This window comes from Larus michahellis, chromosome 20 (assembly GCF_964199755.1).
Source record: "Larus michahellis chromosome 20, bLarMic1.1, whole genome shotgun sequence".
Classification (NCBI taxonomy): domain Eukaryota; kingdom Metazoa; phylum Chordata; class Aves; order Charadriiformes; family Laridae; genus Larus; species Larus michahellis.
In genome coordinates this window covers 5,364,939-5,391,133 of record NC_133915.1, presented here as the reverse complement: position 1 = coordinate 5,391,133, position 26,195 = coordinate 5,364,939, and the positions used below count along the sequence as shown (strand labels likewise).

General features: G+C 41.8%; 1 protein-coding gene across 2 annotated transcripts in view; it reads left to right on the top strand.

The window, feature by feature from the left end:
• The first annotated feature begins 22,320 nt into the window (after positions 1-22,320).
• DOCK5 (dedicator of cytokinesis 5) overlaps positions 22,321-26,195 on the top strand; it is an 80,892-nt gene continuing 77,017 nt past the window's right edge. Inside the window, exon 1 of one of the 2 annotated variants that reach the window (XM_074563546.1) lies at positions 22,321-22,516. In XM_074563546.1, the coding sequence (XP_074419647.1) occupies positions 22,474-22,516 (43 nt within the window). In that variant the 5' untranslated portion in view covers positions 22,321-22,473. The remainder of the gene's footprint in view (positions 22,517-26,195) is intronic. The other variant, XM_074563545.1, reaches the window with a different exon arrangement.

The following is a 26,195-nucleotide window of genomic DNA, read 5'->3' as shown; positions in this document are numbered from 1 at the left end:
TAGGAGATACAAAGCCGCCAGTAACAACACTTGCACATGCTCTTGTCAGTACTTCACAGAAAGGTAAGCTAGGGTTACAGCATTCTGTCCTCTGCTCGAAAATGACTGCTGTACAATTACACCTTGAGAAATACCCATCAGATGTCATGACTTTCAGTTTGCTTCTCCCACGTAGTGGCCTAATTACTAGTCTACCATCCTGCCCAGAGTGTAAAACATAATCAGAGGGTTCAGAGGCTGCTCTAATTAGTCCTTACCTTCTAAAAGCTGGGAATAAAATCCAAATTTTTTTTACTAGCAGACCCCTGTTCTATCTGTTTGATTATACCATTTCCTTCAAAATCTTTTTATTGGGGTGTCCAGTTTAGACTACTTCTTTTCAGATCACCTTACCTTGCTTTTATTTTAAGAGGTATTCAGTGTCTCACGTTACCGTTTCCCAGTTTAGGACTAGACTTCAATGTACCTCCATAGTATAAATAATATATAATGTCAAGAAGGAAGCTGTCTAGAACATAATTACTTGCAGTCTTTCTAATAACTTGGAGTAATATTTAAGGTTAAATTTCATTGTAGGTAGTCATGAAGACCAATCTGATTAGTAGTGTTAGTAGCACAGAAGTCATCTTTGATATTAGATTATTGCTGCTTTTCCCCTATCAAATTTTTTTGCCAGTGTTCATTGATTAAGCGTGCTGCTCCAGGCACAAATAAATAAATAAATAAAATCACATCCTGCAGCTAATCAATGAGCTGGTTTTTAGAAGTCTGCAGATCATATTACAAGGGCAACTGCTATTGCAGGTTCAGCAGATGTGACTGCAAGCTGTGATTTTGCATGCAAATGTGATTTAAAAATAAAACAATGTCTGTCTCCCTTTCAGCCCTCTGGTTTCAAAAATGGCCTGTTCACTCAAATGCTAGAATGCATTTCTTTAAACACCATGTTATGTGATGAGGTTGGCACAACCAAAAACTTGTTTCAGCTTTTCTTACTATTTGGTCCTTTGCACAAGGCAAAAAGAATTTCACATCACAAAACCCTACTTTAGCCCATCGCCATTGATCAATATCATTGGACGCAGTGCCCTAATATATACTGGCAAAGCAATTAACTCTCATTATTTTGCCTGATTCCCATCCTGAAGGGACTAGGTGGAAGCAGTGTTGACTCAGTGCAGTTTTAATGGAGATGAGCATTTCAGTGGATCTTTTAACATGCCACAATCGTAATTTCTTTCCTTTAATTTGATGTGCAAAAGCGTACGTTTTATTTTTGTCAATATGGCTCTCTCTTGTCACTAATTGACATTTTTATATGTGGCACTTTGACATTCTAATAATATTCTTAAGGGTCCTTCCAATGTTAAGATGATACTAAAAAGCTGAGAATGAAATAAACAGATTTGTGAAAGTTTTGTAGTAGGAATTGTACAAGCACAGATTCCCACAGAGATAATGTTTTAAATTGATAAGGTGGGTAAATAATGGAAGAAGGTTTGTCCAAAATGGCACAGTGCAGTAAGGAAGACCAATCTGAACCTTGCTGTTATTTTCAGTTATCCATTAGCTGATGCTACTGTTCCTCCTTACAATCCCACATAATAGTCTGTGTAAGAAAGCAGACTCCAGCGCTTGCTGTGATCTCACCCGTAAGTGTTTAACTCCATCTTTATGGGCAGTGTGTGCTATTACTATATCCTAAAGTGGCTAAAGAAAGTGGAACTCCTTTTTATTGATTTCTGTGGACTTTTAATTAAGTCCTCATGCAAACCTGCCTGAATCTCTTAAGAGTTACTGGGAGCTTTATGAACAATTCTGCTCAGTTCAGAAGAATATTTATGCCCCTAACTTAGTAAGTCAGCAGGAGTCCTGCTGTGGAATGGGGGACATCTCCGCGTACCTCCATCCTCCTATGGAAGGGTTATAAATGCTTAGAAAATTTTGAGCTGTCATGTGAGTGCTTTTAAGTCAGTAACAGCACTGGCTGAGGTCCACAGACATTAAACTAACCTTATGTTCTAAATATCTACTTATTAAATACTGTGTTTCAGTACTCAGTGATGCTTATTTCCGCACGCCTAGATGTCTGTCCTTTCTTTCTTTTCCACAGCTAACGCTTCCTAGATTTTACTCTTTCACATTTATAACAAATGTGTTCTTTTGAAATGCAAAACAGTGGCAGAAACCGTTGTGTGGAGAGAACTCTTGAGTAGATTCTGTAGCTGTGATGAATCTTTATTTTAATAACGGGTGGGTTAACAAACATGAAAGGAAAAGCTTTTGAGGAAGTGAGGCTTGTCTCTTTCCTACCAGGCTGCTGATATACTCCTTCTCAACCACAGCTGCTTTGAGCCATTGTGTTCCTGTATACATTACATTTCAGCCTGCGCTTTTTATAGATCCCGTGATTTTTAAAGGAAGGGGATATCTGACCACAGGACCACTGTAAGGTTATAAAATGTTACATAGAAAAACAAGAATCATCCTATAGGATTTAAATTTTTAGTACCAAGTCACCATGGGCAACATCCTGCTTACTTTACTTCTATTTTAGCCAAAGGACGTTTTGTAAGGATAGGTTCAAGAGGGATTTGGCCTTGTGTCTTTCACAAGGTCATTTTTGTCCAGCCTAGCTGTGGCATGTCTACAGAAGTGCCAGCGTCTGTGACTTGTCTAGCGATCAACAGTGACAGCAGAACATGACACTATTGTGCGTTGGCAGATAACAGCAAACAAATTGACCTTATGTATCGTGCATGTCAATAAACCAAACAACTCTATTCTTTTGAAAATAACTGCCCTTACTTTCTCTATTTCCTGCTTTCTCTCTTCCCCCTGCCCTCCCCCCCTCTTTTTTTTTCCCAGTAGGTAGAACCAGTGGTGTGTAATGTAGACATTTCAGTTTTGGTTTAGATAGTCTTCGTGTACCAAGCTACAAATCCCGTTTTGAGTGCTTATTCTGAAGATGAGAAGCCAAGGGCTGCTGCATGTTATTCCAGGTTCTGAGACCAATAGTTAAGTATATCACCTGCCCTTTGGCTATCTTGGAGCAGAATCCTTTGCCTTTAGATGTCCTTTATTCCTCTATGGAAGACTTACAGAAAAGAGGATGATCTATCTTGTGCAGTGCAGATTTACTCTTTCATTACCACGTTCTCTGTTTCACGATATACTCCTTTCTGTACCAGTCACCTCAGTATACTACCTGACTTCTTCCTGAATAGTTCCTATTTTAAATTGAATTGCACAATGTCATGCAGTTTCTTTGGGATTTTTTTGTTTTCTTTTTAGAACAAGGATAAGTAAGGAAAAGGCTAAAATGCCTGAGAGCCTGCATATCCGAGACTTCAGGCGTTGAGCACTGAAAGGCATCTGCAACACATTATTCAGAAAATACTAGGCAGACAACATACCCAGTGAGTAGGATCAGGGTATCTGAACTCCATCTTTAATGCCAGTACCTTTGTGCTTCTTGCAAGCATTCTTGCAGCGCCTTAAATGAATTAGTACCTGAGCTTCACTGGTCTTGAAAGAACACCTATGCATCATCTTACTTTGACAGAGCAGCTAATCACATCCAGGAGAATTAGCAGACACGTAACCATAAATTCTGGCATTTAAACTTCAGATAAGGATTGGAGGTGAAAAACTGGGTTGGGAGCCAAGTAGATGGTGTAGTTTACAAAACACATCCTAGGCATTTGGGCAGAAATCTGGAAATCACAAGGTCAAAGTGTGCAGAAGTTGGTTTTAACTCAGATGCCCTAATCACTTGTTTGCACTCCCAAAGCTTACTAAAGTAACCAGAAGTATTGATCTCTAAGTTTCTTTCCTCCAAACATTAGATGTGTGTTCAGATAGACCGCTTTCCCATTCATCTTGCTAGTGAAGTGACCAGAACTTCCAGTGGTCAACCCCACAACGTTCTCATGCTGGCTGCCCAGAGGTGAATTATCTAGTAATGGAAGCCAGCTTTTCCAATATCCAGTCAACAACTGAAATGAAACAACGTAAGGGTCTCAAGCAGAGTATCTTTAGCCAGCAGATGTTAAGGATGCTATTTTTATAGTGTCAACAGTAGGAAGAAACCACTTTCTAGTCCAGTTAGCTTTGTCTAGTCCCATCTAGAGGGGAAGCGCCAGTAATAGAGAGCCTTTGAGGAAGGAATAAAACAAGATGAAAGAAACGTAACCTTATCTTTGCTTTCTACTCATAAATCATTAAAGGTAATAATATGTGTCATCAGCTGCAGTGAATTAGGAAAGCTCTGCAGAAATCCTCTTTATACCAGCTTGAAGACGTGGGACAAAACACAGGTTCTGCGCAGTAAGTTTGTATTGCTCAGTACCAGATAACTCCCTGCAAACGTCCTTGAACTCTGAGTCAGTTTGGATCTCGATTTTTCTCTCTGTAAATGGTAAAGGATCTATACATGCAACAGTAAAGGTGTATGTGTAGCCTGGATTGCAAGTGCTCAAGGAACCTTCTGCTATTTTGTTTCCTACTATTCCACCGTACAACATCAAGTCCTATATCCAGTAGTTTCTATTACTAGACCAGGGATTTGCTTTCATTGGCACGCTTACTGGGAAAGGTATCTCTAAATACAGGTATAAAAAAAAATGTACAGCAGTCTTACATGACATGGACTGCTTTGAATCTCTTTCTCATATAGATATATACACACATATATATGCACACACACACTGGTGTCTTTATACCCACCGGTGATTCCACTGGCTTGAATTGCTAAATTACCTGAGTGTAAAGGGAAAATCAGACCCACCTACTTAACAAAAACCATTGTACTTCATTTTTGTTCTGACTGACGTGAGAAGGATTCAGTGCTTCAGCTGTCAGCAGTGAGACAGTAGATATCACCCTTGGAGCTGCTACAAACAAGCAAGAGCACTGAAAAGCTACTGACAGATTTTTATTTCTGTTAATGGGAGGTTTAGGCATTGATGTGAATACAAAAGAGCATAAGTTTTCTCTGTTAGGTACGTTTGCCTGGCTTATGTGTAAGGGCTCAAAGTCACTCCTGTTTGCATTTTCACATGGCATTTTTTTTTTCATCTTTCCTCTATAACCGGACGCTCTCTGAAAGGGATGTGTCACTGATTTCCTCCACGCTGTACTACATATTGTCTTGATTTTTCTTTTCTTTCCTGCAGCCTCAGCCAATTAGACTGTTAACATAGTTATTTGTGATGAAGGATGGGAGGAAGGCAGGAATCTAGGCTCTGAAACAGAACAGCAAGCCGTATGATTCTGCAGTGCATCCCTCCTGTCCATGCTGCATAGTCATTAATAAAGCCCCATAGGTTTCTCACTGCGTGCTCTCAGGCTCAGAATCTGGGCTGCCCTTCACAGGGGAGTCAGGATAATGCTGGTTTGGCTCTTCCCAAATTCAAATAGGTCTAACCTCTGGGACTGCTCTAATTTATTTTCTACAGCAGCTCTCCTGCAAGCCAGTGACAGACAACCTAGAACAGGTGAACTACAAAATGTTTTGTCTGGGTTTCCTCAGATCCTTGCACAGAAGCTTTATTCAATGGCAAGGAGGAACAGCAATCAAAGATAAATATTTGTGTGTAACAGATTGATTTGTTTAGTAATCTAACGCAGACAAAATTTTGATCTTGGAAAGAAATTCAGGTCAATTGTGAAATTAAAAGTCAAGGGCATTCCTTTAGAAAATGTTTCTCTGCTTTAGCTTCAGCAAAGTTCCACTTTTCCTTTATTCTTCTGACTGAAACTGTTTACTGAAGTTGACCTGGATTTACAAATAGCCGGTTTTTCATCAAAAGTTTAATGAAAGCCTGTAAGAGAATTTGTGTGGAACCTGTGCCTCGGTTTACCATATAACCCAGATGGATTTGGGAAACTGCACTGTCATGCTTGCTTTGTGTCGGATCTTTGCAATGAGATGCAAGAATCAAGATTCTCAGGCATTTGCAAACCCTCTTCTCTGCGGCAAGCACTTCCTACGTGAAAAACAGCAAACCAAAATATTCTTTACACACATATATACTGAAACTTTGTTTTGAGGAAAGAGGGTATCTATAGTGAATACGGATTGCTTATATCCTAAGTTTCTAGCTTAAATACTGCACAATGTGATGCCTGCTTTTTTGAGGCAGTTTGCTTTAAAAGGGTTAAGCTTTGTGTTTGTCGACAGCATTGCAGCAAAGGGGATGAAGTAAGCTTGAAGGGCAGAAACGATGTACTGCATCTTTAACAGGGTGTGTCCGATCCACTTGCTGCAGTCTCTGCTGCAGTGAGGTTTAAATTGGGCTCTGGCTGTCTGTCTTGTTAACCCTCCTTATTTAATGATAATTGGAGACAGTCATCATATTCAGACATCGTGCCAGAATGGCTGTTGATCTGAAACCGACAATTAGCCCGTGAAGGATGGGAAACTTTGTACAGCACATATCCCCAGCTTTGTCACCCATGACTTTGTCCAGAAAAACTTTTTCACTGATTCTGTGCTTTAGGGAGTTAAAAGGTTGTGCTGCCTATAAAAAGGAGCCAGGCAGAGATTTCAGCACGCTGTAGCGTGTTGCCCTGTTAGGAACTTCATATAGTCATCAAACGTTTTCTGCAGCAGTTGCTGAATGTTGCTGAATCAATTTGGCACTTACAAGAAGGAGATTATTAGGCTGTTGAGTATCCTTGAGATTTTTAACAGTCCCTTAAACTTACTTTACATGTAGTCCTAAAAGATGCTGGCTTTTATAAGTACTGAGAAGCAGTTTTTAGAGGATTAAAAGACAGAAGTGATTTTGAAATTGGACACTCTGCCTTCATAACTGCAGTGCTGGCTCTGCTGTGCTGGGCAGTCATCGATGGCGTGTTGGTTTAGTTATCCAGAGCTTCCCATGGTCTCCTGAGTGCGTGTGTTCTTGATATAAAAACATCCATCCGTAACAGAAATACCATATTCAAATCTTGTGAATTTGTGTATTACAAACTTGATAGACAGTGTTTGCAGTTATTTTTATGTAAAAAGAAGACACTTTCTTAGCCTTCCTTGTAATTTATTACTACTCTGACACAAAGTGCTGCTATAAGAAGACTTCCAATGTCACCAAATGTACTTGCTGTTTCATGCTCAAATCTCATCCTTTTTTAATTGAGGCTTTGATCGTAATATGCGTCCAAGGCTTGATCTTTCTTCTAAGAAACTGAAGCAGTGGCAAATATTTTGCTAACCTAAATCCAAAAGTAATATTTAACCAAAACAAAACTATAATTTAGGATATTGGTTTAATAGCAACTTGCACATTCTTACAGATTCATGCTGCTAGCTCATTTGTATGCATGGGCTCCTGCAGAATATGTGGAATCCAGATAAAACCAATCAGGCTTCCCGCTAATATTAAGGACTGATTGCAAGATCAGCCTCTGTAATTATAACATGGCAGACATAATTTCTGCTTGTCTGTGAAGTGTTCGCTGTACTCTTGGTACTGGAAATGAGATAAGTTGTTCAATTTCCTCTGATGTCGTGAGAATTCACAATTCTAAATCCTCTGGAGACTTCAGAGAAGATTGCAGAGAACTGTAAGTGGATAGCATTTCACTTAGAATTATACAGCACGTATATTTTCAAAGAAAGTGCAGAGCCAGGCTTCAAAGCTCATTGAGCGATGTTACAGAGCAAACCGTTTTATACGACACTGTGCATCAACTATATGAACAGTGAAATGCTGCTGATTCATCTGTATCTTTACTTTCACTTGGATGAACTCTGGTGCCACCAAGTGTCAGCCCACAGGAAGAAAGCAGCCCTGCCTGATTGACACAGCCAACTTAACTGATCTTTTTCAGGGAATGCAGTGATCTGCAGCAGGTGGGATCAGAGCTAAAATAATCTCTGAAATATAGAAATACAAAGGCTTGAAGTTGGGATTTACAGCATGGATTCTTCCAAAGCTTTAAAACTTATTGCAGCTTAGCTATTTATAACTGATTTAGCCACATTCTCAGCTTAAATTTGTTGACTGAAAGGACAGAAATCATGATTCAGTTATTAATATACCAAACATAGATCCTACGGCACAGTTTAGACCAAAAAAAGTACCAGATGCTTTGTTCGTGATTATGTCCTTTTCCTCCCGAGCCAGGGATTCAGCAGACGTCTGAAAAGAATTTTGAAGGGGTGGCCTGAAAGCCAGCGTGAGGTTGCTGGGCTGGATTTTGCATACAGGGAAAGAGCTGGAAAGGACCTTATTCTGTTGGCCTCCGAAATGCTAGTTCTGCAGGTGACAGGAAAAGGAGACAGGATACTAGTACGAAACTGTGGCAGCCTTAAAGCAATGGTGGGTGAGACAATACCTCATATGAATACATTAACCTTATGTAATCTTAGAGAAGCAAGCTTGCCAGAACTGACGTAAATAGAGAACTGGAACATTTTTAGGTATATACTCTGCTTGATTCTCAAGTGGACTGTATCTGCCAGCACTCACTGTGCTGGTATTTTTATATGTTTTTTCCTATACTACTCAAGGTGATCCAGGTTTGTCCTGCATTCCTTCTGCTGTGCTATGAGAAAGGAATAACGCCTAGGTTTTAGAGCTTGGGTGATAGAAACTCTTGCTGTCCTCATCCCATCGGTAAAGCTTTACTGAATTGCAGCATCTCTGGGAGTTGTATTATCAAGAGTTGGGTCTTTTTTAGTCCTTGTTTTCTTTTGAACAAAATTTGGAAGATTTTACACTGGCTAATTATACTGTACTATTACAGCAGTCCTGTTAAGACTGTAATGCTTGCATAAGAAATTAAACCTGTATGAGTAGATAGCCTTGAGTCTTTTACAGGAGATCCCTCTTGGACTGGGGACTCTAGCCCAATGGAGAATTGTTCCCTACAGTGTATTTTCTAATTACTATTTGCATATGAATCTTAACTGACAATTCCTAAGTGGGTGAAAACTGGAAATAGCCAAGCGATAGATAAGGTTCTATACCTTTTCCTTTTCTATCCTAGAAGAAAGACTGCAGAGCCCCGTAGCCCAGGCAAGACAATCGTGCACCTCCCCAGGAGATGAGCTGGTTCCCTGCAGTGCTGAAACAAACGCTTCCGTGTTCATAGGGCCGGGGATGGCTTCATCAAATTGCACATCAAATCTGCATCTGCCTTTCCTCCCATAAAACAATACATTGAACTGCTACCTATGAATCAGTCATCCCATCTGGTACTCACTGAAACCAGAGAGAGCTGAATCACCAAATTGAAAAGAGTCAGAGCTGGTTCCTTAGTTGATGGATTTATGTCGCAAGGTGTGAGAAACATTCAAAGGCCTGAGTGGTGTCAGCATGTCACTGAAGGCAGCAGAGTGGGGCTGATTTACAGCAGCTGAGATCCAGCGTTCTCATTTGCTTTCTAATGCAGACTTTGGACTAGTAATTACAGATTGAACAAGAGCACACATAAGAAATGCACATATTTTCTCTTAGGACAAAAGGCTCATCCTTTTTGTGCAGTTTTGTGGGGTTTTGTCTGTTTAAGTGGGGTGTGTCTCTAATTTATATTTCAAGACTGAAGTGATGTTGCAGGCTAAAGACTGTCATCTCTCTTATTTCTGTTACTGCATAGGCTTATAAAAGAATGCCCGCCTGATTCTGGAATCCCCCAGCGCTTAATCCTCCACCCTGAAAGCTAGTGTTGGATCAAGCACGTTGTCTTACTCTGATTAGTTTTTGATGTCAGTAGAGCAATAGTATAATCAAGTCTTCCTGCCTTTCTTGCCGTGCAGCTTTGATGAACAAATTAGTTAATGTTTTTAGACTGCTATGTTAGCAGTAAGTATTATTTGGGCTGAATTACTTGGGCAGGGTGTTAACAATCTGTTCCTCTTCAATGTCTGTTCTAAACTCACTAATTAAAATCCAGACGAGTAGGAAGACAGAGGGAAACTTTTTCTTACCTATTACAGAATAACCAGTTACCAGCAAGTAATTTTTTTTTCTTTTGCTTGGTTGGTTGATTCTGCTTTGCTACAGGCAGTGCATGTATTTCCAAATGCCTGGCAACAGTGATCTGACGTCAGTCCAGGCTCACTCCTGAGCTGCAGAAATAGAGTGCCTTGTCAACGTGTTCTCCTTGTGAGAGAGCTACATTATGCTATTGCAGGGATAGACTGTGTCTGAGATCCCCTGGCTGCGCAGAGAAGTGAAAACACGATGGCTAGAGAGGGGGGTTATAAACAGGCTGGTGATGGGTGCGTGGTGTGTGCTCCGTGTTTAGGGCATGGGTCCATGAGCACAGCAATAGCTGTTTCCCCACAGGAACAAGTGACAGCTTGTCACCTGATGACAACTTCTGTACAAGGCAGAGTGGCAGAGCCACTGTCTTCCATAGAGCGAAATATTATTCTGTGCAAGGCAGTGGTTCCCCATTCCTGTAGGACCTGTGGAGTGATCTACTGTAGGGAGTTACCACTCAGCCAGTTGGCAGTATCCTTACTTGGTGACTTCAGGTTCTTTTGGGCTCCCACAGAATAGGAAGTTTTACTGGGGAAAAAAAAAAATAAAAAAAATATGAGACATCTTCAAAATTAAGTGAGGTTGGCATAGTATACAGGGGGAAGCCTGCAGAGGGTATTTGTTACATCACTATGAAGTTTATCTTTGGTGTGGATTTTAAAAACTCAGTGACCACTTAATCACTTTTAAAATTTTGGACTGCCACTTATGGCTTTGGAAAGTGAAGATGTTTTGAGTTGTAGTTCATGTGCACATCTATAGAAAATCCTTATAGAGCATGACTCTGCAAATGCACTTTTTGTTCTCACACGGCAAACACTGAGAGCATAACTGAATGACAGTTTCATCTCATCTTATGGCTCTGTGCTGGAGGAGGTAGTTTTTCATGATAAGAAAATTAAGTCTCCTCTTGTTTGCCGTTGATGTTAGCTGCAGAAATATTTGAGGCAGGCAAGGACTTTTGTAGGAAATAACTTTACAGAAACTGAAATACCGTATGCTGACTCTTCAGCTGTGCAAATTGCGCCATCTTTATGGATTTATGTGGAGCTGTTTTCATTTGCTTTTCTTGTACTACTGCCAAGGAACCTGCCCATTGGTCCCAAATATCACAACTTGTGCTGTCACCTTGCCATGAAATGGGCCAGGGCTGTTTCCATGCTGCAGTGAAGAGCGTTCTCTCCTTCCAGAGGTTGGACTACTCCCTGCGAAGTCTGGGCTAGCACTGTTGTTTTCCATGCTGATCTCTTAGTGGCATCTAGTGTTTAACACATGTCATAGCGTCTTCTCGCAAACGTTTGGGGCTTCAGTAACCTTGAGGACTTCCCCTGAGATAAAGCATTTGTAGATCTCTCTTTATGGAGAATATCCACTCCCACATGAGGGCTGTAGGCTTAGACCTTTTAAAAGAAACCATTTCTAATACCCTCCTTCTCCCTAGATCCCAGTGCTTGCCTTTGATTTTGGTATTTAGTGAGTCTTTTCTTAAACTTTGATATATTTGTCATTAATTCTCACTCTTACGGATTTAGGATCTCCACAGCCCTCAGTGCTAATTTCCATTTCCCCACAGCAGAGATTTTTCTCTCCCAGTACAGTTGTAAAAGTTTTGCTTTTCTGGAGGGATGAAACAATCTAATGGATTCTGTGTTAGAACAAACCTCATGCTCTAGGAACATCAAATGACATAGAGGGTGTCTGTGCATGTCACTGGCAGAAAGTCTGTGTTGAAGCGCTCTACCCCTTTTGTGAGGTTTGTATGGGGAAGGGAGGGGAAAAAGCAGGACACGGAACAGCCGTGAGCAGCAGGGTGTGAGTTAAGAGATACCTTAACGGTTAATGCCAGAGGTCTTCAAACCCTTAGACTATACTGCTCATAGGTGTTCATTATTTTGGCTGTTCCACCCCATTCCTGCACGCAGTGAGAACCAAGTCTACTATGCTTCCTTTATTCTCTTTTTTTGGTCCCCTTTAAAAAAGAAAAAAGCTCTATATTCAGTATATTTATGTGAGTGGTGCTCTGCGCAGAGCCAGCGTACTCTCTTGAAGGCCTACCTGTGCAAGAGAGGTGCAAAACTTTGAATGTCATCTGTGCTTTTATTTCTAGAATGGAGGGGTTCCCAGGTGGTGAAGCGTTCTACCTCTGGAGAATTAAAACCGAATGAGACATCACAAGAAATTTACTTTAAAAATGAAAGCCTATTTCAAGCCAGAGAGAATTGACTTACACAGAGGACATTTAAAGCTCTGAAGACAGCCTCTTATCAGCAGTATTGCACGCAGCAGGCAGTACCCTAGAAAAAGTGATTATTGTATTGGTATTGTTTCTCAGTTTTGGTTCTTCATATTGCAAATATTTCTCTTTCCTCTTTTTCAATGGGAGAAAAGGGAAATAAGAAAGTTGAAGAAAAAAATTAGAAAGATAAAACTCATAAAAAGAGTCAGATGAATGGAGAAATTCTTAGGGCTATGAATTGAATGTATTGCTCGTGTGCTCATTTATTCCTGTGCAAATGGAACTGAGTCATAAGAAGCATACAGTCTTTATTTTTTTTTGTGTGTGCATTGCGTAATAAAACTTAGTGCTTGTTCAGAGCCTTTCCTATAAAGATCTCTAAGCTGCTTATGCAAATAAATCAAGCCCTGCAAGTAAATACAGGGGAGTTTGTCTTTATTGAGGATGCAAAGAATAAGCTGTACCCAGAACCCTTAAGTTGTAGGTTAGTACTTACGAAGAATTCCATATAACCATTAATTGTTTGCAACAAAATAATGCACATCCACATCTTTGTAGGTCCATACTTAGGTCCATACTAAGTAGAGATTAGTCTGAGTCACAAAATATGTATCTGGGTATTAGATTGGGTGACTTCTTGGCGCCTTTATTGTTTGTGAATAAGTCTAGAAACTGCAGCACTTAGTATTAGCTTGAGCTCATCAGTTCTAACACCTTGATTTGATTTTTCTTTTTATCAGCATTGATTTATTATTTGAGAAATAATTACATCTGACAGTAGAGATAAGCAGGCATCAAACTCCTGTGAGGTCAGAGTCAAACCCTTCCACTGTTGCTGCTCTCTCTCCATCTGAATCTACATCTCTCTGTCACCAATCAAATGTCTGTGACTTTTTTGTAAGGAAGCAACCTCTGAGCCAAGGCAAAACAATTACTGTTTTTTGTGAAATGCACGTGAACTCCCAAGGAAAAAAACCCTCTGCTCCTGCACGTAACAGGCTTCAGACTTAAATAGGTGGTTTTAGCTTTCTGGTATCCTGACTGCCAAAATCAGAGGCTTGATTTTGTAATAATACTTTTCACATAGACCTCCCAGGCGCAGAGGAAGAAAGAGTCCTGCCCATAAAAAACGAATTATTGATTGCAGTCTGCTGAAGACAACTCCTAAGAATTATTGGAAGCTCATTTCCAGCCTTGGAAATTTTGATTAAATCTGACCGTACTACCCCCTGCTGAGGACACTTTCGGGAACAAGCTCTTCAGACATTAAAGATGTAAGAGATACATTAAATATAAAATAGTCGATAGGCACGACTCGGCTGTGATGGATAGATACCACAGGCATTGCAAGAGGGCTTCTACTAATAGGCACTTTGGAATTAGCCAGTGATTCTTAATGAAAATGCCTGCCAGCGCTTCCTCCTTTTAATCTTTCACATGATCTTGAAGAGGAGGGAGGAGCAGGATTACTGGCACAAAAGTAAAATATAAATTCAGAGTTTGCAGGTCTCTTGGTACCTGTTGCTTTATCGCAGTTGTGCCATAGTGGCTCCAGATGAGGGTTCTGGCCCACGATAGCAGAGAATCTGGAATAAGAGAGAGAAGAAAAACTCAACCTGGATTCCTACTGGTGTAAATAAGCAGAGTTTCTGTCTAAGATTTTAAACTACTGTCCAGAGCAAAATGTATCCTTCATTAACACCACTTGCAGTTCATGCTGTTACACCAAGAATTTTGGTGAAATCTTTATCTTGCTATTCGTCTCTCAGCTCCTTAAGTGTTGGCAAAACACCTTTCTATCTGTTTTTAGTGCTAAAACAAACTTTCATCACAGCTTTCCTCACTGCTCCATGCATTGTAAAGATAGAGTAATTATGTATTCAGTAATCTCCTTTATCCTTTAGTCTTTTGCAATGAAACGTCTCTAACAGGTAGGTGAAAAATGCCACAATAGCAGCAATAACAAAGTTTATTCTTCTATCAGGAAATTAACTGAGCTCTGTTGTATCTCACTGATTATAAAACCGGTTTAATTTTCCATAGTAAATGGGAACAATATAACATAATAAACCCCACAGTACATTGGCATTGAAATTAAGTATTTTATCAGCAATACATTTCTACAAAACATTTATCTCCACAATAATTATTCAGTCAGGTAGCACAAGGGGGCGCAGGCATATTCACGGTGTGAACGGTGTCATGAAACAGATATTGCCCTGGGGACGCTTCTTTGCTGTTCCAAATCCAGCAGAATCCTGTGCTTCCTTTTCACAGTTCCAAACCATTCATGGAGCTGCTATACGCAGTTGCTTACATAGAAAATAGTATTAGAAAGTGTGTGAATATGGTTTTTAATAAAGTTAGGAACAAGGGGCTGAAAAGATAACCCTGGAACCATTTAGTTCTGTAGAAATCAACAAGTAGATGAAAGAAGACCCATCAGTATTACGACTTTATCATAGACAAATACCAGTTTGAAAGAGAGAAGTTTAGATCAACCCACCTGTTGTGAAAATTATCTTTCTTGAATTCTAGAGTTCTTTGTCCAACATCAAACATTCTTTTACTCTAATAAAATAGGAAAAGAATAAAATGATTAAAACAGAGTGTGGGAATTTGGAATCCCTAGGTTATGTCCTAGGGTCTGAAAATTTCTTTAACACAAAGATTGAAAAAAAAAAAATAATGAGAATTTGCTTTTCCCTTCACAGTAATTAGCCGTGGAATATAATTTTAAAGAGCAATGCCACCTCAACTGTTCTTCCTCTACAAGTTAGAGTGTCCTTTTAAAAAACAGTGAAATCAGTTCCTTTAAACCCATTTTCTGTATTTTCCTGGGCCTTTTCTTTAGGGTGATTCACTGTGAAGAAGGAGAGGAAATGACTTCAGTATTTTTGGAGGAAGAGTCACTTGCTGCATGCTTTTCATCATTCTTAATTTGGAAAGCTCGAGTCGGTAGCTGAGGGAGTTTTAAATAACCCTGAGTTTAACTAGATACCAAGACTTGGACACATACACAGATTTCCTTGTCTAATTATCTCATGATAAGTTGATAATGGTCATTTCTTGTGGAAGGTTCTGGTTTCTTTCAGTTACCTACTAAAGAGATCGTGTGTCTGTCCCTCTGGCAATAGATCAGAACCTCATTTAATGTAATTTGTGGTAGAAACACTGGCATTGGTGGAGAACTGCTCACTCACAGCAGCTGACAATGTGTATTCTGCTGTTTCCTTTAATCTGCTGAGTTTGCGCAGGTAATTTTATGGCAGGCTTCATTTGGGTAGCTCCTACCTCATCAGGTCAGTTGTTGACAGGATAGAGTAACAGAGATCTGTATCTCACTGCACAGGTTTTGTAATAAAAGCTTGAAGTACTAAAGGTCTATTTCTGTCAAACTTTCTCTTCCTGTTATTCCCTAGAAATAGTCACAAATTCCAGTCCAGCAATTTTGCTTATGAGATTTTACCCAAGGCCACTGACTTGCAAAACCTTTCATCAGACATGCAGCCGTCTTTCAGACAAAGGGAATTGCAAGATAACCTCTGCCTATGCCTTCTGCTGACCTTTTTAAAAGAAGCTCAAAAGCAAGATACAACAATTTAACATCCAGCTGTTGGGAAAGATCTTGGCATCATGACTGGAAATATATCAGTCAGATGATCTACAACTGAAATTAATGTTACAACCCTTTTTGACATTACTGAGACCAACATTTGGTGCATGAAATGTGAAAAGCGAGCAAAACCATTTCTTTCAATGAGGCTGTGCTGATGTACATTCATTGAGGATTGTGACCACTGAATGAGTTACTAACATGAATAACAAAGTCTGGCTTCCAGCAGTAATTCATTCATGAGCTGAAGAGTTGAATTTGCTGCTGGCCCATGAGGCTTTTCCTCAGTGCATGTGGCAGCAATAAATGGACTCAAGTGAATTATAGATGATGAAGATAGTTAAAAGCAATTTTACAAGTGAGATCTCTGAATGTTCTACCACTTGAGGTATCATTTCCCATTGTGTTTCATTTCAGGAATATTGGATTTGGGACTTAACAGTACCTACAGGAGTACGGTGTTGGCCTTCTCACGTTGAGTTGGTGCAGATAAGTAAATGAAGGCATGCATCATGCTGGCATTTGTACCATTGAACATACTCTTGAGCGCTGCAGATGTGGTGTTAACACCTTGCATTTTCTAATGAAGCAAATAACCCTACTGAGCTTTGCAACTAATGCTGGAGTTGATTGTATGATTGATGCTTTGATTTGCATGGATAGAATTCATGCCTGAACAAAGGGAGAGATCACCATCTGGATAAAATGCAGACTAGATGGGAAGATTCTTCTGTCTTTCCTTAAAAAGAAACAGATGGAGGAGGGGTACAGAAGCTATGCTTTGAAATTTTAATAAACTTAGACATAAAAATACAAAGCTATTAAAATGGAAACGCCAACTTACTGATTACTCAGAACCTGTTCATCTGACTTAAGGATACATCAAGGCAGAAATTTGCAAAGCTGCCTGAGGGCTGTTATAGTCCCCATTCCTGTTTAATTGAAAAGGAGTCAGGTTTCAGTAGTCAGATGGCTTTGGAAATATTTGCACAAAATCATGAAACAGAGATATTATATTTCGTCTAGAATTGCTCTTGAGAAAAAGTGATAAACCTGTCTAACGAACGATTACCCTACTCGGCACCGTATCACCCCAGCTCCACAGTGGCAAAATTGTGCTGGAATCAACAGCTCTACCCGATTAGGACTGAAGGAACGCAGGGCTGACTTGGAGGGAATGCAGGGGAACTGCATAGCACCGTGTCTGCAGACGTGTCCCATGCTAGGGATGCCAGTCATGCTACTTGCTGCTGATAAGGGGAAGTCAAGTCCTCCTGACCTCTCCAAGAAACCTGTGCCTGCCTATTACTTGGATGCAAATCCTGAAGCCATTAAAGCTGGGAGATTTTGAACATTGCTGAACCCAACTGAGTAAGCCATGTGAAGACAGTATCTACGCAGCTTCTGAATTTGAGCTTATAAGCTTGGGTGGCACAGGGCTGGGTTCATGCAATGTTGGGTCTTTCTTACCTTAGACATACACTAGCAAATCTAAGCCTGAATGGCTTGCTGAGAAACTTAACGTTCCTACATTAATTTCACCAGGAATTAGCTTTTAAGGTACTTCTAAATTCCTACTAGGCACCTTTCAGCATCAATAAGCATCTTTATAAATCTGTCTTCAAGACATACCAGTTTTGGACAGGAAATCTGTCCAAATCATCTAATTGCTTTTGGTATTTTTATACAAAAGCAACGACTTTTACATAGTGTCTTCTCCATTATTGGTCTTGGCACAAACATCGTTAGCCACAGTTCTGCTGCTTTGTCAGCCCAGAAGACCATGCAGGACAGCGGGGTGTGATCGTGGGCAGTTAGCCTCCTGGGGAATTTGCTACTCGGTTCTGTTCAGAGGAATACTATATGCCCTGCTTAAGAAGCAACTCACACTGTATGTAAATAGAATAAGGAAACAGTGAACACTCATTCATGTCAGACCTTGGGTCAATGTGGTGTGCACAGAGCTGCTATATATTTCTTCCAGTGAAGAAACTGTTTCCTTCCATCATTGCAGGAAGACGGAGCGTACCGAAATGTATTTGCAGGAGAGAGAGATCTTGCAATAATGCGTGAGCTGGTGTCGGTCACGCGGTCCTTGGCTTACTCTTTAGCTGTAAATCGGAGAAAGTACTTCTGTACAAGTTTGTCATGCTTTAGCTCCATGTGATACTCAAAAGGCGAGTTGTAGTGGCTGTAAACCTCAATTTAGTTAATGAGTGTTTGCCCTTTCTCACAGCTGTGCTGGTGCAGAACAATCCAGAAAAAGAGTGTCAGTGAAACTGGTGGCAGGTAAATAGTTGAAAATTTTTTAGAAATATCCCTGTTATATTAACAGAACAACAAAATGAACTGACAATAGAGTATTGCAAACTAAGTAACAAAACGAGCATTATCATACGAGCGTTTGCCTCATTTGGGTAACGAAATGTGCAGTGAAATATTCAGCTATAATGTATCTGGGCTGTGAGATTTTCAGATAATATGTTAAATATTGTTTCATGATAAAACATGTACAGGCAGATGGATAAACCCACTGTTTTCTTCTATTTGTGGTGTATGTATGCATTTGCATACTTAATTGCTTATCTAGCTTACTCTGCTGCTTTTTATTTCTGGTTTCTACTGGTGATTGGAAAATAAGACTCCAATTCTTAACCAGACCTGATCTTTCATCAGCTAGAGGGATTGACTTATTAAATTAATGAACAGATGGCTTTAGTTGTCGTAGTAGTGTTTCAGTTGGTGTGCTAAAACCACTTACTATTTTGCTGAACAGCGTGGTTTGGTTATCTTATGGTTTTTTTCCACGCTCTTTCCATATCCTTTCTCCTGCTTTGAACGTAAACTTGATTCAAATGCCATCTTTTTAGTTTGTATACGCACAGAACCTGGCTAGATAGGATCCGGGCTGGTGACTAGAAGACTTCTGAAGTGTTATCACAGGAAAAACCTTTTTCCTTGCGTTTTCCATTCATTCAATGAAGGTCGGTGTATTCTTTAGCTATTGCAGTTCTTATCTGGAACGCAGGAGGGCACTAGAATTACGTTTCTTAAACTTGAATTGTGCCACAAAAAGCGGCGCAGTTAGTACTTCAGAACTGTTTCTAAGGACGCGGGCTTCTTTCTAACGACTCTGCTGACTTCACTTTTCGAAATGCTAAGTTTAGATAAAAGTTTTACTTCAGCAGTCTGATAATCTGCAAACATGCTCTTCTTTCAACTATGAAGTAAAAGACCCAGGAGTAATATGACTTTCTTAGTGCACTAAAACTATGAATGAACCTTAGTCACCCAAAATCTCCCCAGCTCTGACCTGTAACATGACCTCAGTATTGTGGTTTTGATGTGGTACTTATGCAAACTGATTTAATCTCCGATGTAACCTCAATTAGAATTTAACTATCCTGCTCCTGTTTGGGACAGGGAAGAGCAGGGTCCAGACTGCTCATCGTTAATGGCCCTGTTCAACAACACTTGAGCGTTAAAAGAAAGAAAGAGAAAATGAAAAAAAATATTTGGTGATATTATAAAATTAAATTAAAGGCTTTCTGAAATAAAAGCTACTTTCAGTGATAGCTGAGATTGCTTCCTTCATGTGCCCCTGACAATAACGATTTACAAATCGTTATATTTAATGAAACATTCACCAACTTTCCCCACTTCGGTAATGAAACCAGATACTCTAGTTGCTACTTGTCTGTCTTTCATGCTTAGCTCTGTTTTTCATTTGCTGCCAAGAATTTGCTTTACCTGGGTTGGAAAATACCGACGCACAGCTCAGCCAGCGTAACTACAAAATCAAGAGTCTTAAAGTAAAATCAAGGTTCTGGGCTGTCGGACTCTTGATGAGAGAACCTCTAGCCAAAGGCCTTGGCAGCCAGGATACAGGTGGTCTTTCAAAAACTCATTTCAGTGTCTCCATGAATACTTTTCTTCTTTAATAATCTGGCCTCAGATCTAAGCGTGTTCCACAGCCCCTCTCATGTCACCTACAAGATACTACTCATCCAGCTGTTTCTCTTCTTTATTTGGGATGATGCTACAGGAAGCCATGGTTAAGCATAAGTAAAATGGAAATAACGAAAACTATCTTCACTGGAAAAAGATGTTTTTCTCTTTCTAAGGAGGGTCATTTTAACTAACCTTGGGTGTTAGCACACACACAGCACCTTGAATCGCAGCAAGGAATGTTTAGCTCAAAGCATTATAACTTTGACAAGGCTAACACTTCAGGCATTGCTGGAGCAGCCCTCCAGGGGTGGATGGAGTGTTCCCTGGGCAGGAGGCAATGCAGGGTGATGCAAAATCAGCAGTCTCCTCTGCATCGCTCCTTCTGCCGTACACTGCAAAAGGGCCACAGAAGAGCCATACCCCATTTGTAGCAGGGAGTATTTTGGAATCCAGGTGGTCCAGGATCGGAGCAGAGAGGCCTAGAATAACCATCACCCTGTTTAATTGCCTCGATAGCCTAGTTACATTGCTCTGTGTCTTAAGGTCTTGAAGCACTTCGCAATATTAAGCTTCCTTAAAAATAGTCTGAGTAAATTTTCCAAAGAATAAAAATTAGTAAAATATCTAAATATTTGCTCTTCATACAAGCGTGGATGCCCCCATCCTGTGGTGAGGGGGCCCTAGGCAGTGCCCAGTACTCTGTGAGCCCTCAGCTCTCTACAAAAACACGACAAGGACTACATGCGGTGGCACTACACAAACTTCAGCGAGAGGGTTTTGTGCATAAAAACAATGACTTCACATATGCGCCAATACAGTATGGTTGGCTGGGTTGAATTAGTGTTTTACAAATAACAAATTAGTTAACCAGTTCCAGCTTGCAAATATTTTCTTTTTTTTCCTCTAACATGTCCTCCGTATTGACATACTCTGTGTTGAAGTTTCAGTTGCCATTTAAGTATCGGCAGAGCCCCCCGTGTCCATATTTGACCCCTAAGCCGCAGTGTTCTCGTGTTCAGTGGCGCAGATGGGCACATCTGACTATCGCTGGGAGCATCTCAGTCATGGCATGTGCAGCCCTTTGGGAGATCAAAACATCGTTTTAGAGAAGGGTTTGGCCGCCTGGTGGAAACTGGGTGTAACATTACTCACATCACGGCCAGATGAGTAACGCGCTGTGTGTGTAACAAATTCATGGGCTGCACATTCTTGACACATGACGGATCACCACGTATTGTTAAAAAAACAGTATATTGTACAATGATACTGTGGCTAATAGTGATATTGTGGCCTTATCTTTAAAATTCTGGCTTGCAGAGAACAAGTTTATTTGTTAGAGCAAATTACCAGTAATTAGTTCTTATTTATATTACTTTGCCACTTAGAGGCGCCAGTGAAGATCAAGGCAAATTAAACTTATTAGAAGCACAGGTGGGAGAGCCGGTAGTATGGAAAGCTGTTCTGAACACGCAAGAGGGATGTAGGCTGGGAATCCAAGAGATGAAGTGATCTGCCCAGGGCACCACAAGAGCCGAGTGATAGAGCTACCCCTAGTGCTTCTACTGGGACTGTAAAATGATGAAAAAGAGTATCTCCCCAGGTTTTCATGCTTAAGTGCAATTAAACAGGTGGTTAGGTTTTAAGATATTCTGAACAATCACAGTTCTCATTGCTTTCCACGGGAGATGGGCATACAGCAAAGATCAGGCACTAACAAAAATCAGATCTAGTTATTTACAGCCCGAGAGAGATGATGAGAACCTGGGTCTCCTTGGTTTGGACTGAATGCTTTGTAAGGAATCTGCCACTGTGATTTGCGATGGTGCTACTTAATTAAGGGCATAAGTAGTAGGTGCTACGGAACATCCCTCTCCCAGACAATTTGCCACACCACGGCTGATATAACTACAGAAGCCAGCCGGTCTGGTTCAGGTCAGAACGTCGGACTGGCCTTGCAGGATCCAGGAATGTGCACAGCTCGTGTCTCTATCACCAATCTGAAATTCTTTATCGCGTCCCCGTTCACAAGGCTGGAGTCAAGTGGAAGTTTACGTCATGGAGTGCCAAGTCAATCTGACAAACAAGAACATTGCGTCTTCTGCCAAGTGCAGCCCTGTGACCATTCTTACAGATGCTCGGAGTACCTTTAAAAGAACCCTTTTGTTTTCTTAGTTATTAACGAATTACTTTTTAAAAATCTGTATTGATGCTCAGAGCAGGAAAACCTCTGCACGCCTATCCCTCAGCATATGAAGCAGCAGTAACGGGAACCGCTCACCGTGGCCGCCCACCCTCCTCATTAGCGTTCACTCATCTCTCCCCCTGCCCCATTAGCACCTTGCAGCGGCCCCGGCCGAGCGCGGGGGCCGGTTCCCCGGGGCCGGGGGGGGGCGGGCCGGGCCGGGAGCAGGTGATCCCCGCCGGGGCGGGGACGAGCCGCCTCCTCCCCTCCCCTCCCTTCCCTTCCTCCTCCCCTCCCTCTCCTCCCTCCTCTCCCCTCCCTCTCCTCCGCTCGGCGCGGCGGGGGAGGCAGGAAAGTTGGGCGGCTGCCGGGAAGTTTGGGAGCATGGCGGAGCGGCCCGGGGCGGCCGGCCCCCGACAGCGCGCCGGGGCGGCGGCGGGCGAGCGGCCGCGCTGAGCCCAGCCGATCCCCCCCCTCCCCGCCCGCCGGCATGGCCCGCTGGATCCCCACCAAGCGGGAGAAGTACGGGGTCGGTGAGTGGCAGCCCGGACACCCCCGCCCCGCACGCCCTCCCCTGCCCTCCCCTCCGCTCCCCTCCGCTCCTGCCTCCGGGCCGCCCCGCGTCCCCTCCCGCAGCCCGCGCTCCCTCTCCGCGGCGGGGCACGGCGCCCGGCTGCCCCGCTCCGCCGCTGCCGGCTCCCCTCCGCCGCACCTCATCGCTTCCCCCATCTGGAGTTGTTCCTTTCCTTCTGCACACCCTTGACTCGTTTCTCCTCCACGCGCTTTCTTATTTATTTATTTATTTATTTATTTATTTTCTAGTTTGTGCTCTCTTCCCCTTTCAGGTTTCAGCAGCGCCTATTCACTCTTTGAACCCTTAGGGATGGAGGCAGCGGCGTGTGTCCAGCTCACGCCTTGGGAGCTACGGGTTTCTGGCAATTCGGGACTGACCTTTGTAATTTTGCCTCTCTAGCATGCTTTACAGTGAAGAGTGCTCTAATGTAGCAGCAAACATGAAGATGTGGCTAGAAAAAGCGATGACAGGATAAAGGTTGTAATGAGTGAATTCAGGATTGTGGGTGACATCTTTGCAGGCGGTGGAAATCTTGACAGTCATAGGGAGAGGAATGGTGAATGCCTGACTGTCACCTTGTACCTTCTGCCCTGTCCTCCCCTTTATGTTTAAAAGGAGATTGTTCAGTGCTAGCTCGCTTCTCTCTAGGAGGAACATAACCAATGGTGGCGCTGACAAGTTCTTCTTGAGAGTTTGACAAATCGAAAGCCATACAATTTTGAGGTTGCTTGTGAGAATTGGGCAGAGAACAACAGGCAGGAAACCACTAATGACACAAACGACTTCTGATAGTTTATTTTAATGAAGAGTGAACTTCTGTGCCCCTTGTTTTACACAGTGGATTTCCTGACGTGAGGAAAATTTTAAATTTCATGCTTGCAAAGTGTTAATTGCCCTGACTCCCATAGGTTGTTTATGCAAGTTCAGTCCATGAGTTTAAAGGTGAAGAACCCCATCCTGCACAATTTTTCAGAGAGTGAGTTTGAAATAAGTTACCTGCCTGATTTCAAAGTGGCTTGGCAGCGAGGCAGCCCACTTGCAGAGCTGTGGCTTAAGCTTCCGAGATATTATACGCTGCACAACGTTATCTAGTTTCTGCTCTGGTAGCTGGGAGGGTGTGGAGTATTCTACGCCCTGAACTTTGTTTCTTTCTGTGTAGGTAACAGCCCAGGCTATTTATACCTGGGAGCCCGTCTGTATGCCTTGGTGAGATTCCTCTGAGCGTCAGGAATTAAAAAAATTTGCTATTATAATTAAGTAAACTATATAATGCTAGTCTGATTGGCTGTGCTAGGTTACGGTGGGGTTTTTTTAAGCACACCTTTGAGCAAGGCTCTCCTGCCTCAGGAATGGCCTTGGGCAGTGGGATGAATCAGAGGTGCTCCTCTCGCTTCCTTTTTATTAGCTTCCGGGGTGAGTTTTTCGTGCTGGCCTCAGCCAACTGCTGATTATGACAGCTCCTCTGCCAGAAAGGGCACTGGCTTGTGAGTAAGCAGGGTGGAGGGGAAAATCTGCCTCTTCCCTTACGTTACCAATCAAAAAGTGTGCTGGTGGGAAGTTATCTCCTTATTTCTGCGTGTTCAGGCAGCTGTGTGAAAAAGATACTTATTTCCCCTGGACCAAACTGACACAGAATTTGCAACGCTTCAGCTCTTGCATTTAGTTTGCAACCAGAACTGATAGGGTTAATCCACAGGCAGTAAACAGAATTATTTATGGAGTGACTAGCTTTATCAGGCAGTGTTTGATACGTTAATGGAATGATAATTTTGCCAATTTGATGTTTGCAGACGTGTCCGTTTCCCATCTACAATTGCATCCTGTGCTGTGCTCGAGCTCTGCGCTCAGGTACCAGTCCTCATTGGTTTTGTGCTTAATTTGAAGAATTCGATGAGGATTGAGAGGAAATTGTGAGCTGCTTGGGCCGTTAATCTGCCTGCTAACCAAGGTGCCTGTTAGTACCAATTATGAAGGTGGCTGTAATGAGGGTAATGTCACTGGTGTGTATGGTACAGGCCGTTAGATGGTAACAGCTTGGGTTCACTGGTAGCGTGGGTAAGGTGATAGTTATGAAGTGTCAAGATACAAGTTCATCCTTTTTGGAAGGAACACGTACATTGTGGCTGTTAGTAGTCTGTGCTTTGGAAACTAATGTAGAAGTACTTGCATTTATTTTAAACACAACCCTGTAAATCATACCCATGCAGTAAGAAATTCCAAGAAGTAAGCAATGTGATTCAGTGTCACTTGTCTGATTTTTGTATTTCAGTTCAGAATCGTTTAAGTCCTGGATTATTCTACAGATTTGTTGATTGTGGGTTCAAACTGATTTGTTGCCTTCTAGTGTTGTCCTCAATTGGTTAAACCTGGAGACTGCTACCTTTACCATGGGTAGTACAGGTGGCATATGGGCTGAGTTTGAAATGGCAGACAGCAGAGAGTACAAGATTGGAAATTGTAGCATTTTTAGGGAAGCATACGTGAGAGACAAATGGCTTGCAGTTTCTCACTTGCAATGAATTTTCAACCCGGTAACAGATGGGATTTTGGAAGCTTCAGCTTCGTAGAGGGACAAAACACTGCAGATCATCTGATGGGCAGCATCTTGCCTCTTTAAGCAACAGCATTTTCTGTGTCTCTCAAAGCTTCCTTGCAACATGCTTCACCTGTAATTGGGGAAGGGAAGATGCTATCTGGTGCATCGTCTGTGAAAGCTGGTCAGTTCTTGGTCTGAGCTAAATGAAGTAACCTATGCTTGTGCTTCTCTCAAAAAGGTGTCGTTTGCGGAATGCCTTTCGTGCAGACTCTTTTCAGTCACAAGAGCGTGCTCTGAAGGAAAGAATAGTGGAATGGCTCCCCATGATTTTTCACTTTTACCTGCTTGTTTTAAAATTATTAACTTAGGGCATAAGGAATCAAAATGTAATTACTTTCTTTTTCTGCTGGCAGTAACATGGGCTTGCATTAACTTCAACTTAAGCGTTACAATTCAGTTGTAAAAGCAATTATTTCTTTAGTCATCATCTGTTCCTAACATGTAAGTGTCCTTTGTGGACTGAAGAAGACTCTATTGATGGCTTCAGTACCAGGTATGAGAGAATCCGGAGCCTGTGGAATCGTAAGCCGTCCTGGTGTGAACCCAGGGCTGCTGTCAGAACAAGTGGTCGGGCAGACCCTTTTTCCAACTCCTTCCTGCAGGCAGTAGCAGTGTGGGAAGCCAGGTCAGGGAACGCACCCTGCTCAAAACCAATTCAGAAATGCAAAGTGCTGAGTTTTCAGCCAGAACGGTTTCCAGGTGACTCTGCTGAGGCATCAGGTACACACATGCTTTATATGTCACCTGTGGCTGTGAACTAACAGGATAGGAAGTGTTTCTTGATAATTCTGTAGCTTGATCTGTGCATGCAGCTATTGTTCAGCCAACCCACAAACCTGGTCTTCCAGTATAAGCCATTATTAACTGAAGTTTTATTGAAAGAGCTCTGAGACGAGGTCCAGAGTAGTTTGCATTTTGGTGAAGATGGCAGCTTGCACCTGGATGCACTCATATGACTGTCTCTTGAAATGTAAATTTACCCTGATTTTTGGGGTAGTGGCTATTTCATAGAGCTTGTATGGTAGGGCTGGGGAAGGACCAG